Source organism: Miniopterus natalensis, chromosome 2 (genome assembly GCF_054644295.1).
Source record: "Miniopterus natalensis isolate mMinNat1 chromosome 2, mMinNat1.hap1, whole genome shotgun sequence".
Taxonomy (NCBI): domain Eukaryota; kingdom Metazoa; phylum Chordata; class Mammalia; order Chiroptera; family Miniopteridae; genus Miniopterus; species Miniopterus natalensis.
In genome coordinates, this window is record NC_142082.1 from 81,686,548 (window position 1) to 81,699,266 (window position 12,719).

Sequence of the window (12,719 nt, forward strand, 5' to 3'; positions counted from 1 at the left end):
GGGTGGGGTTTTAGGAAGCGAGGACTTCTCCAAAATGTCTGGGAAATGACAGCGAATTTAATGAAATGATCTGGTGGTGACATCAGAGTGATCAAGCAGGCTGGTTTGGTAATGAGCCCTATCCGCCCTGTGCAGACTGGAATCTGCTCTCCGTTCCTCACCTTCCTCCTCTTCCTCCTTCCCACTCCTCCCCACTCCTCAGGGCTGGATTGATATTTTTTTTAGCCCCTAAGACTTGGCCAAAAAATCCCCTCTTAAAGACAGCACTCAACCTGTTTCCAGCTCTGGGTGACTGCTGATGTGCCTGTCGGCAGTCTCAATAGTCCCTCCCTCCCCTCCTCCGTCCCTCCCCCCGCCTCTGGAAAAATCTGGTTGTATTACTTATAATTTGGAAAGAGCATCACATTCTGCTCCCAGCTGAAGCCGCCCCTGTGCATGCTGACTTGCTGAGAGGTTTGACTCTTTCAAACTCTTTTGAGAAGAAAGCAAGATGAACCTCCTTCCATTTTCCACCCCTCTCCACACCAGACCGGTGGAGTTTATGCATATGCATTTTTAAAGAGCTGAGGGTAGAACTCAAAGGCACCCTTCCAAATTAGCTTACCTGGGCAGGGAACAATTAAAATTGGGATAATTCATTTATTCTAATGGAGACTGCATATTTTAACACTAAACCCACTGCACCACTAATGTTCTTCCTGCAGATATTCCCAGGTAATTGGGAAGGTTTTACCACTTCATTAGAAGTGCTGTAAACTATGCCAAAGATAAAACTGTTCTGTCCTAAAGGCTGGAATATTTGGGAATATAAAGGAGTGAAAATCAAGTGGATTCAGAATGACAAAGTTATTGCTTTATGACTGTATTGGGGCACTTATAATATTTTCCACCTAAAGTGTATATATTTCAAAGCACAAAACTCTTCAATGATCACAGACAATAGGTTGTCTTTTTTAAAAAAATATGTGAAACCCCATTTTAAGAGTAAAGTTTAAGTAACTAGTGTAACACGGTAGCCTTGTTCATGAACAAAGCCCTGTGTTTATTTTGTCCCTTGAGCCCTGGCTCCTCTGCTAATGACATGCACATGCTCTCTATTACTCCTGTGGGTACAGCTGGGAAACTAACGCCACTCACCATACAGGATGGTTAACATGGACACGGGCATGACAAGGAAGCCCAGCAGCATATCAGCTATGGCAAGTGACATCAGGAAATAGTTGGTGGCATTCTGCAGCTTTTTCTCTAGGGACACTGCCATGATGACGAGTATGTTTCCAGCAATGGTCAGAATAATCACTACAGCTGTCAGCAAAGCAGACCAGTTTTTCTCCTGGAGGTGAAGTAAGGAGAAGCACGGTGGTGAGAGACAGCCCTCACAGGAAAGGTTGGTTCGATTTTCTGAGTCCACTGTCCAGTTAAATGCATCTGAAGTGTTAGCTTCTCCAGAATTAAAGTCATTATTGTAAAGCCTTGTGCCATCATTTAGTTGCATCAAGCAGTTTGTACTTGAGCTCAGAGAAGTGTTTTCTTCACAAAGAATATCCATTTCTAAGCTGGAACTTGTAGCAGATGAAGTGTAGAAAAACTAACAGGTTATAGGCTCTGGTCACCATCCATTTTTGTGTCTCCACACTCTGTCACACTGAGGCTGGTGTACACGCTGGGCTCCTCTGGCTGACTTTTTTCCTCCCATTATTGCAATAGTAGTTAAAGAACTGCAGTGGCTCTTTATATTTCCTTCCTTCACAATTTTAGCAGAGTCCTCTGTTTGGCTTCATTTTTTTCTCCAAAGCAAGGTCAAAAAAGCAGAATGACTTTTAGCATAGAGGCTGAAGAGTTTTGAGCATTCGGGGAGAAAAATGTGATCCTGACCAAAAAAGAAAAGTTTTGTGACTACCAGGAATCTCGTTTATCTCCTTCATTCTGTTGGCTATGCTGGTCGCCCGAGGTTAGCCACAGCAGCATTAAAATAGCATGCAAGCCAAAACAGCGGGTTGCATGCCTTCTGCATTAAGAAAGTCAATTAAAAATACATCCAGTGTTAATCCCACAGTAACTGAATGTACTTTGGGTTTTAGTTCTCAGTCAGTCTTGGGCTGAATTGCCACAGTTGCTGTCAGAAATTTCAGTTTATATTATATTGCTTAGTTAATAAAAGAAAAAAGTCTTAAGCAAAGATTAACAACTTTCCACACTAGAAATTCTCATTGTGAGATGATTACCTTTTGGCCAAGCATAATTTCAAGCCAAAAAGAAAATTACACAGCAATAAAATATAGTATGAGAACATGAAAACTTACATTTGTCGTCAGGGTCCACGCATAAGACACACTGCTGTTCTGTAACTCCCTCCATCTCTCATGATCCTTAAGCTGGTAGAGAGTCCCTTCTCCTTGAGCTTCCACCAGCATAATATGATAGTAATCTGATTTCTCTTTTGCCGATTTCAAAAACTGCATGCAAGGGTCGAGCCAGTTCCAACACTGCGAGGTCCCTGTCGGCTTCCTCTGTCCCTGTTTGGCAGGGTTACTCCCTCCCCAGGCAGCTCGCCCCAGGGAGGCACACATTTAGAAATCATTCACAAGCCCCTCTTGAAGTCACACAAAGAAATCGCACAGCAAAGTAGGAAGAGCTGCCTGCACTGAGGGACACGTGGTTTCCACGGGAATGGGCTAGCTAGCTCTCAGGCGTCTCATCCCCGTCGTCGTCAGACCTGCCTCTGTCTGTGTGTCATGCACGGCAAGGTAGCAACAGCCAGGAAGGCGGACCAAACACGCTGTGTTTTTGCTATATGTTAACGTTGGGAAGTTTTCCTTTGTTTTAAAAAGAGAGAAACGAAAGAAATCACCTTTTGTACAGATTGCTAAGGCAGGTAAGCTGCACTGGGATATTTATTAGGGTGCCAGGGTGAGGAGAGAACATAAATAAGGCTAGAAAATGGTGTATCCTGGGAAAATGTTCCCTGTAGCAAGGCTCTTCATTCAAAGCCTACTGTGCCCACGCCTGAAGCGGAATGACGCTGGCAACTTGAGCTCAGAGTGGCCAAGCATATCTTGGCGGATAACTCTGAAACTGTTAGTACTATTTTGATTTATTATTAAATACATGCACCATTTAACTAGCTTATTTTTTTCAGCAGAAATGTACCACCTAGAATTAATTCAAGACCTCACATTTGAAAGAGAATAACTTGGTTGTCCAGAAATAACACTAAAAGCCTGTTTACGTGTAAGAAAGCCCTTTCTCAGGCTTCTAAAGAAGGCAGCTATATGTATGCATGGATCAGTGAACACACACACACACACACACACACACACACACACACACACACAGCTTCTTATTTTTACAGATGAGAAAATAGATTTTTTTCTGATTAGTTGGGTTTTTCTAAGTTTCTGTCCATCACCATCTTCTCTTCTTACTCTGCATTCTCCCTAGACAAATTTAACTACTCTGATGACTTCAACATGTTTGTGGCTAAATCTGTACCCTCTTATCAGATTATTTTCCTCAGCTCCAGACCTAAATATCCAGCTTTCCATGGGCCTTCCATCAGTAGCTTAGGAGACCTTGACTGCAGCACCTTCTATCAAGCGCCCATTCCTCTGCTCCCCCCGCCCCCTTACTTACCTCCACCCATTCTCTTGGCTCACCATTTCTTCAGACAGGTGGCTGTTACCCATGTCTCTTCCTTCATACTCAGTGTGAGATCTTAGTCTCCAGGGCCACACCTGTATACATATTTCTCAAATCTCCTCTTCTCTAGCCCACAGCTCACACTTCTTTGGTTAAAGACTTCATCATGTGTCTGTTGGGCTGGAGAATGAGTTGTCCCCTTACTGCCCATTCCATTTTCTAGAAGAAGGGAACTGGGAGCACAGGCTTCAGGATCAAAATTTCTTAGTTTTGAATCCCAGCTCTGGAGACTCATAAGCAGTAGAATCCTGGACAATCTAGTTGCCTCCTTTAAGGCTCAAGTATTTTTACTTGTAAAATGAGTAATACCTCCCTCATAAGATTGTAGTAAGCTAAAATGAGATAATGTGTGTAAATATTTAGCCCATGTCTGGTTTATAGGATGATCTTAATGAATGTTAGCCATTTTTATCCTTATTAATATTCTTATTGATATTATTAAAAAACAAATGTCATGCCCATCAGTTTGTGCCTACATTCCCTCAGTCTCTCCCTTGTGGGGCACATGACTCATCTTTGCTGTCCCACTTGGCTTCCAGATCTCATTACTGTCCCATGAGCAGCCTTCATGAAAATGAACTTGCAGGTTTCTAATGATTTTTAAGCATTCGTATTTGCAGTTCCCTGTGTCTGGAATACACTCACCCCCCCAACACCTCCCCTCCTTTTCTGTCTGTCTAGCAAACTCCTACTCAGCTTTCAAGATTCAGTTCCAAAGTTATGTCCTCTATGAATCCCATTCCTGCTACTCACCATCTTTGTGACCTTGATTAAACTACCTAATCTCACTGTGCTTTAATTTTCTCATTTGCAAATAGGAAATAATACCTACGTCAGGATTGAATTGAGAGTTAAATAAATTTACATATGTATCTGGCACATTTTAAATACTCAAAATAAAGATTAATTGCTATTATTATTATTGTTATTAAGCTTATTGTTACTAAGCTTTTTGTAGCTTTCCTTCCCCATGTAGGCAAACCCTATAGCACCTTCTGCAGTCTTCCATTTTAACACTCCTCACATTGCTTGTTAGCCCTATAAAGGCAAAAGCTATGTTTATCTTGTTCACAGTTGGGCACATACTTGGTGCTTTGATATGCTTGTTGAAAGAATGTGTGACTGATTTGTTATTACCTATGCCTGTGCCGTCTTTATTAGATGACGAACTGCTTATTCATCTCTATGTCTTCCATGCCAAGCATGATATCACCTAACGAGAGGTCCTTGGAAAGTGTATTTTAAAGGAATAAATGCATTGATTGTTAGCATATATTAAAAAGCAGAATCAGTGAGAAATCTAGAATCTCAAACTCCTTTTTCATTACTTTGTCCAATGGGATACTAATTTAACTTTATTAAAATAAGAAGCGGAAATTTAACTGACAAAACTCCAGTATTGGAAAGTTACTTTAAAACTTTTTGATGTTAAATTTTTTTTACGAATTGATGTGTTATAGTTCACCTTAAAGAAATTTAATGTTCTCAGGCCATTATCCTTCATGAAGAACAGCTAGGTTTCTAGTCATGGCAAAGCTAGTCAATGAGTGCTTGGTGTATGGTTTATATTGTGAAATAACTTTATTAGTAACCACCTGATCATTTGAAGTTTTGTTGCAGTTTTAGGAATACTTGTTTTGGACAAAGCAATATGGGAAAAATCTAGGCCCTTGGCTTGTCTATTAATAGCATGAGATTTAGATTTGGTAGGGATGGTTTCTTGCAGGTCAGGCACCCCTTTGAGTTTGGAGAAAGAGGGCTATGTATTGGCTGCAGGTGTGGATACTGTGGTGTGCAGCTCAGCTCCCTCCCACCTCAGAACTCCCCTGCAGCTGGAAGTGTTGGTGGCTGATGTCTCTCAGCTGATCCTCCCTGTGACAATTACCCTTAGCCAAAGAGGAAATCTTGCCTATAGTCATGCCCCTTCCCTAGGACAGTGAACACACAGTGGTTGGTATGTTGCAAGGATATGAGTCTGGCCTGCTTGTCTTGGGGCTGTATAACCCTGAAGGGCTGCCTGGTTCCAGAAGTCTCCTTGGGATCTGCTGAGGCCTTTGTTGGGACTCCATTTCAGTTAAGCTCCTCCCTCTGCCTAGTCCTGCTTCCCTCACTCCCCCCCAGAACCCAATCTAAGAACTACATTTTTAAAATTGTGTTTTAATCCCTTGATGCCACCTCTGGATGAGTTGCATATTTTACAGAGAACAGAAAGATTTCCTGTATTGCTGAATGCTCCTTGTCATAAGCTTGCTCTTCAACAGACAACTGGCTTTACTATCTAATTACTGCCAGAGGAACTTAAAGTCTGCAACTCCAAAATAAAATTTATTATTTTGAGCAGATTTTCTCCAGCAATTAATGGACCTTCTGTAGGGGTACATTTTGCAACTATTTTATTCTGGGGGGTTCCCCAGAATATGGCTGCTTGAAATTAGATGTTGACTTTTTTTTTTTTTTTTTTTTAAATGGCTGCAGTGGCATTCATAGCCTTTGCTTGGTTTTTTCCAGGCTAGAGTTATTGGTTTCTGAAACATTAGTGCCTTATGGATGTTACTATATGTGAGAAAAAAAGTTTCTGAGCAATGAATTCTGGAACATACTGCATCCCATAGCCTCCATTTAGAAATTTACAGTGCACGTGAGAATATTAAAGACTATGAGAGATCCTGCAGTGAAGAAATTTGTTTATATTTATCTTTCCCACTCCCCTGCCTTCGACAGAACACTCATTGCGGGACACTTTTATTTGTTTAATGAATATAAAATATAACTCAATTTAAAATGTAAAGATTGTAAATATTTAGTTTGAGTTTTGAAAAAATATACATCCTTATAACCATTACCCAAATCAACATAGCCACCATTTCTATCACTTCTGAAAGTTCCCTCATGTGTCCTTTTGACTTTCACTTAAATGAAAACATGTGATATATACTCATTTTGTGTTTGGCTACTTTTGCTCAGCAGCATGTTTGTGAGATTCATTCTGTTGCTGTGAGTAACTGTTTTTTTAATGAATTGTAGTCTAAGAAACCATTAAATGGCCTGGACTTTTAGAACATCAATCATTTATTTTTTTATTGTTCAAAAAAACATAGACTAGAGCCTTATTTAATCTGTCCTTTTTAGGCTTCTTAACTTTTCAAGACAGTGCCAACCTTAACGTTCACTCAATTGATTGTATTTGGTTTTGCTTTGAATTGGCAGCATAGAATTCTTTTATTCCATGTTCTTTCTTAAGAATATGTCCCTGAGATTTCTGCTATCCAAATCTTACTGATGATTTGAGAATGAGAACAGATTTTCACAGACAATTTTCTGAATGATATGTAATCCATCACTTTTTTCAGCTGTTCCAATTCTCAGGTCTGTAACACCCCCTGACTGCTGCATGCTTGGAAAACAATGTCTTGAATTGCCTTCTGTTATGCCACTGGCTGTGTCAAAAGAAGCAACTACTTAAAATTAGCTAATGATTGTTATCTACCTTTTCAATTTGCTCATATTGGCGTTTCGTTTAACAATGCTCATAAATTTAAAGTATTGAATGCCATGTCAAGGACTCTTTTATTTATTTATTTTTAAAAATTTATCTTTGTTGTTGAAAGTATTACAGATGTCCCCCTTTTTTCCCCTAGTGACCCCCCCCTCCCTGCTTCTGTCCCTTCTCCACCAGGCCTTCACTGCACTATTGTCTGTGTCCATGGGTTATGTATACATGCATATAAATTCTTTGGTTAATCTCTTAATTGCTGAGTATAACCATGAAGATAGACAAGGTTCCTGCCTTAATTAATTTACTTAAAAATGGTGGTAATAAACATGAGTATAGGATTTAGGGAAGCAGTATAAACTTAGTGGTCAAAGGCATGTTAATGGTATTTAGAGCTAGAGAAGGGAAGAGTTCTGACGCATGAGCCCTGGGTTACTCCAGTATTTTGAGGTCAGGAAGGTGTGGAGGAATCACTCAAGCAGACTGAGGAGCACCCGCTGCGTCAGGGTGGGGATGCAAACAGCGGTATTTCAGAAGTCAGGTGAAGAAAGACTTGAAAAGGGGGAGAGAGACTGCTCAACTGGGTCACATCCTCCTGACTGTCTGAGTATAATGAGAACGAAGAAATGACCATCAAATTTGTAAAAATGGAAGTCTTTGGTGGTCTTGATTGGAACTGTTCCAGTGGAGTGTTTGGGGTAAAAGCCCAACTAAGTGAGAACAAGAAAAAAATGGGACAAGAGAAAGAAGTGATGAGTACAGACAGTAGAGATAACTACTTTGAGGATTTGTGGGCGGGAATAACAGCAAAAAAATGAAGTGGTAATTGAAGGATGATAAAAGAGGCAAAGAGTTGTTTATTTTTTTCCAAGATAAGATAAACTATAACATATTTTTGTGATGATGGGAATGATCCGGTAGAAAGGGGGAAATTGACAATACAATAAAGGCAGGAATGAAAATAAGGAAATTTGTTAATACATATTACTGTTGCTCAAGTAAGAGGCAGAGGGAGCTCAGACAAGGGCTATGATTGTGGAGATGGAGAGAAGTTCACGGATGTATTTTAGAAATAAAAGCACCAGGACTTGCTAATTTATTGGGAGTGGAGAAGTAGGAGTGGAAGATTTATTGGTGAGGGAGTAAAGACAGGAATCTAAGATCAAGGATCACTTTTAGGTTTTTGGATTGAACAACTGGGCAGATCATAATGTCATTCATAGAAATGGAGGAAGACTGAAAAGTTGTGTCTTAGGAGGCAAAATCAATAATTCTGTCATGGGTATTCTAATTTTATTATTTTAGATAGAATTAAGTTGAGCTGCATATGTCAGAAATTCCAAGATAACAGGGTTACACAACAGAGAACACAACAGAGAACATTTTTCCTTTCTAAATAAAGTCTGTAGGTCCAGAGCTGACATGAGACCTTCATGATCATCAGGGACTTAGGCAATTTCTGTCTAGTCTCTCTGCCATCTTATTGTGAAACTTTGTGGTGTGAGCTGGATGCTTGAGCTCCAGATATCTTGTTCACAGCCCAGCCAGCTGAAAGGAGAAAGATGAAGTTTCCCCCAGTTTCCTCCAGTGTACCACATGACAGACAGTTTTGCATATTCCTGTTGACCAAACTTAGATACATAGTCACTCAAGCTGCAAGGGAAGGGGAAGAGACTGGAAAATGTAGTTTTTATTCCAGCTGCCTGTCCATTCAGCTATAGATCACGGATTCTATTACTAAGTAAGAAAGGGAGAATGGGAATTGGGAAGCAATTAGCAAGTTATGACACAAACATCTAAGAGAACTTGTATAAAGGCAGTTGAACCAGGAAGTACAGAAGCAGTTGTGTCAGGGTGTATACATGGAGTTATCACCCTATATAGATAGTATTTAAAATTGTGCGCTTTAGTTTTCAATTCTTGCCATAACAAGTTAACAAAAACTTAGTGGCTTAAAACAATAAACATTTATTATTTTACAGATTGTTTTTTTCTTTTTTCTTTTTACATACTTATTTATTTTTTAAAACCTAACCTGAGGATATTTTTTGTACTCTTTAAAAAAATTTTTCTTTTTATTCTTTAAAATATTACAGATGTTCCCCCCTTTTTCCCCATTGACCCCTTTCACCCTGCACCCACTCTCCTCCCCAGGCTTTCCCCATACTATTGTCTTTGTCTAGGGTTATGCATTTATGCATATAAGTTCTTTCATTAATCTCTCCCCACCCAGTCCCCTACCCCCACCTTCCCTCTGAGATCCCTCAGTCTGTTCCATGCTTCTATGTCTCTTGATCTATTTTGTTCATCAATTTATTTTGTTCATTGAATACCACATATGAGTGAGATCATGTGACACTTGTCTTTCCCTGACTGACTTATTTTGCTTAGCATAATACTCTCCAGGTCCATCCATGCTGTCCCAAAGGGTAAGAGATCCTTCTTTTTTACAGCTGCATAGTATTCCATGGTGTAAATGTCCCACAGCTTTTTTATCCACTCATCTACTGATGGGCACCTGGGATGTTTCCAGATCTTAGCTATTGTAAATTGTGCTGCTATGAACATAGGGGTGCATATAGTCTTTATGATTAGTGTTTCAGGATTCTTAGGATATATTCCTAGAAGTGGGGTCACTGAGTCAAAAGGCAGGTCAATTTTTAATTTTTTGAGGAGCCTCCATACTGTTTTCCACAGTGGCTGCACCAGTCTGCATTCCCACCAACAGTGTTCTAGGGATCCCTTTTCACCACATCCTCATCAGCACTTGTCCTTTGTTGATGCTAGCCATTCTGACAGGTGTGAGGTGATATCTCATTGTCATGTTAATTTGCAGCTCTCTGATGATTAGTGGCTTTGAGCATTTTTTCATTTATCTTGGTCATCTGTGCCTTCTTTGGAGAAGTGTCTATTTAGATCCTTTGCCATTTTTTAAATTGGATTGTTTGTCTTCCTTTTGTGAAGTTGTATGAGTTCCTCATATATTTTGGATATTAACCCTTTATCAGATGTGTCGTTGGCAAATATGTTCTCCCATTCAGTGGAGGGCTCCCTTTTTGTTTTGTGATGGTTTCTTTTGCTGTGCAGAAGCTTTTTATTTTGATGCAGTCCCATTTGTTTATTTTCTCCTTTGTTTCTCTTACCCTACATGTATTGGCAAACATATGGATGTGAGAGATGTCTGAGGTTTTGCTGCCTATGTTTTCTTCTAGGATTTTTATGGTTTCACGGCTTACATTTAAGTCTTTTATCTATTTTAGTTTATTTTTGTGCATGGTGTAAGTTGGTGGTCTAGTTTCTTTTTTTTGCATGTACCTGTCCAGTTTCCCCAACACCATTTATTGAAGAGACTGTCTTTACTCCATTGTATGTTCTTGCCTCCTTTGTCAAATATTTATTGAGTGTAATGTCTTGGGTCAATTTCTGGGTCCTCTGTTCTGTTTCACTGATCTGTATGACTTCTTGTGCCAGTACCAGGCTGTTTTGATTACAGTGGCTTTGTAGTATAACTTAATATCTGGTATTGTGATCCCTCCAACTTCGTTCTTCTTTCTCAAGATTGCTGTGGCTATTCAGAGTCTTTTTTGGTTCCATATAAATTTTTGAAGCATTTATTCTAGATCTGTGAAATATGCCATTTTTATTTTAATAGAGATTGCATTTAATTTATAGATTGCCTTGGGTAGTATGGACATTTTATTTTATTTTATTTTATTTATTTATTTTTAAAAATATCTTTATTGATTTCAGAGAGAGGAAAGGAGAGGGAGAGGGGAAGAGAGAGAGAGAGAGAGAGACAGAGAGAGAAACATCTCTCTGGGAGAGTCATTGATCGGCTGCAGCCCGCAACCCGGGCATGTGCCCTGACTGGGAATCGAACCCCAATCACCTGGATCCTAGGTCGATGCTCAACCGCTGAGCCATGCCCGGCTGGGCAAGTATGGACATTTTAATGATGTTAATTCTCCCAATGCATGAACATGGTATATTCTTCTACTTGTTTATATCTTCTTCTACTTATTTTTGCCAAATCCTGGGCTTTTATGAATATAGGTCTTTTGGTTAAGTTTATTCCTAAGTATCTTAATTTTTTTGTTGCAGTGGGAAATGAGATTTTTTTTTAGTTTCTATTTCTGAGAGTTCATTTTTGGTGTATAAAAATGCCATTGATTTCTGGGTGTTAATTTTGTATCCTGCTACATTGCCCAATTCATTTATTAAATCTAGTAGTTTTTTGGTGGAGTATTTAGGATTTTCTATCTACAATATCATGTCATCTGAGAATAATGACAGTTTTCTTTCTTCTTTTCCAATTTGTATGCCTTTTATGTTTTCTTCTTGTCTGATTGCTGTGGCTGGAACTTCCAGTACTATGTTGAGTAAGAGGGTGAAAGTGGGCACCCCAGTCCACCTGAGCATGACTCAGTGGTTAAACATCGACTTAGGATCCAGGCGATCAGGGTTTGATTCCCGGTCAGGGCACATGCCTGCGTTGCGGGCTCGATCCCCAGTCGGGGGCGTGCAGGAGGTGGCTGATCAATGACTCTCTAGTCATTGATATTTCTATCTCTCTCTCTCCCTCTCCTTTCCTCTCTCTGAAATCAATAAAGATATATTTAAAAAAAAAAAGAAGAAGAAAGTGAGCACCCCTGTCTTGTTCTCATTCTTAGGGGAAATGGTTTTAGTTTTTGCCCATTGAGTATGATGTTGGCTGTAGGTTTGTCATATATGGCCTTTATTATTTTAAGGGGTGATCCCTCTATTCTCACTTTGCTGAGAGTTTTTATCAAAAATGGCTGTTGGATTTTATCTAATTCATTTTCTGCATTTATTGATATGATCATGTGATTTTTGTCATTCAATTTGTTTATGTGATGTATCCCATTTATTGATTTGCAAATATTGTACCAGCCTGGCATCCCTGGAATAAATCCCACTTGGTCATGGTGTAAATTTTTTAATATATTGCTGGATCTGATTTGCTAATATTTTGTTGAGGATTTTAGTATCTATGTTCGTCAGAGATAATGGCCTATAATTCTCTATCTTTGTAGTGTCTTTATCTGGTTTTGGAATTAGGCTAATGCTGACCTCGTAAAAAGAATTTGGAAGTATTCCTTCCTCTTGGATTTTTTTAAACAGTTTGAGGAGGGTAGGTTTAAGTTCTTCTTTGAATATTTGGGAAAACTCCCCTGTGAAGTTATCTGGGCCAGGGCTTTTGTGTGCTGGGAGCTTTTTGATTACTGTGTCAACTTCGTCAGTAGTTACTGGCCTACTCAGGTTTTCTGATTCTTCCTGATTGAGTTTTGGAAGATTGTGTTTTTCTAGGAATTTGTCCATTTCATCTACATTGTCAAGCTTGTTAGTTACAGTATTTTCTTACAATCCTTTGTATTTCTGTTGGATCAGTTATTCACCTCTTTCATTTCTGATTTTGTTTATTTGGGTCCTCTCTATTTGTTTCTTGATGAGTCTGGCTAAACATTCATCAACCTTGTTTATCTTTTCAATGAATCAGCTCTTGGTT

General features: G+C 39.4%; 1 protein-coding gene across 1 annotated transcript in view; it reads right to left on the reverse strand.

Annotated features, from left to right (window-relative positions):
• The window catches only part of HTR2A (5-hydroxytryptamine receptor 2A), a 73,802-nt gene extending 72,183 nt beyond the window's left edge, over positions 1 to 1,619 (reverse strand). The window contains exon 1 of the mRNA XM_016199505.2: positions 1,138 to 1,619. Coding sequence (XP_016054991.2) covers positions 1,138 to 1,549 — 412 coding nt within the window. The 5' untranslated portion in view covers positions 1,550 to 1,619. The remainder of the gene's footprint in view (positions 1 to 1,137) is intronic.
• Between the last annotated feature and the right edge of the window lie 11,100 nt (positions 1,620 to 12,719).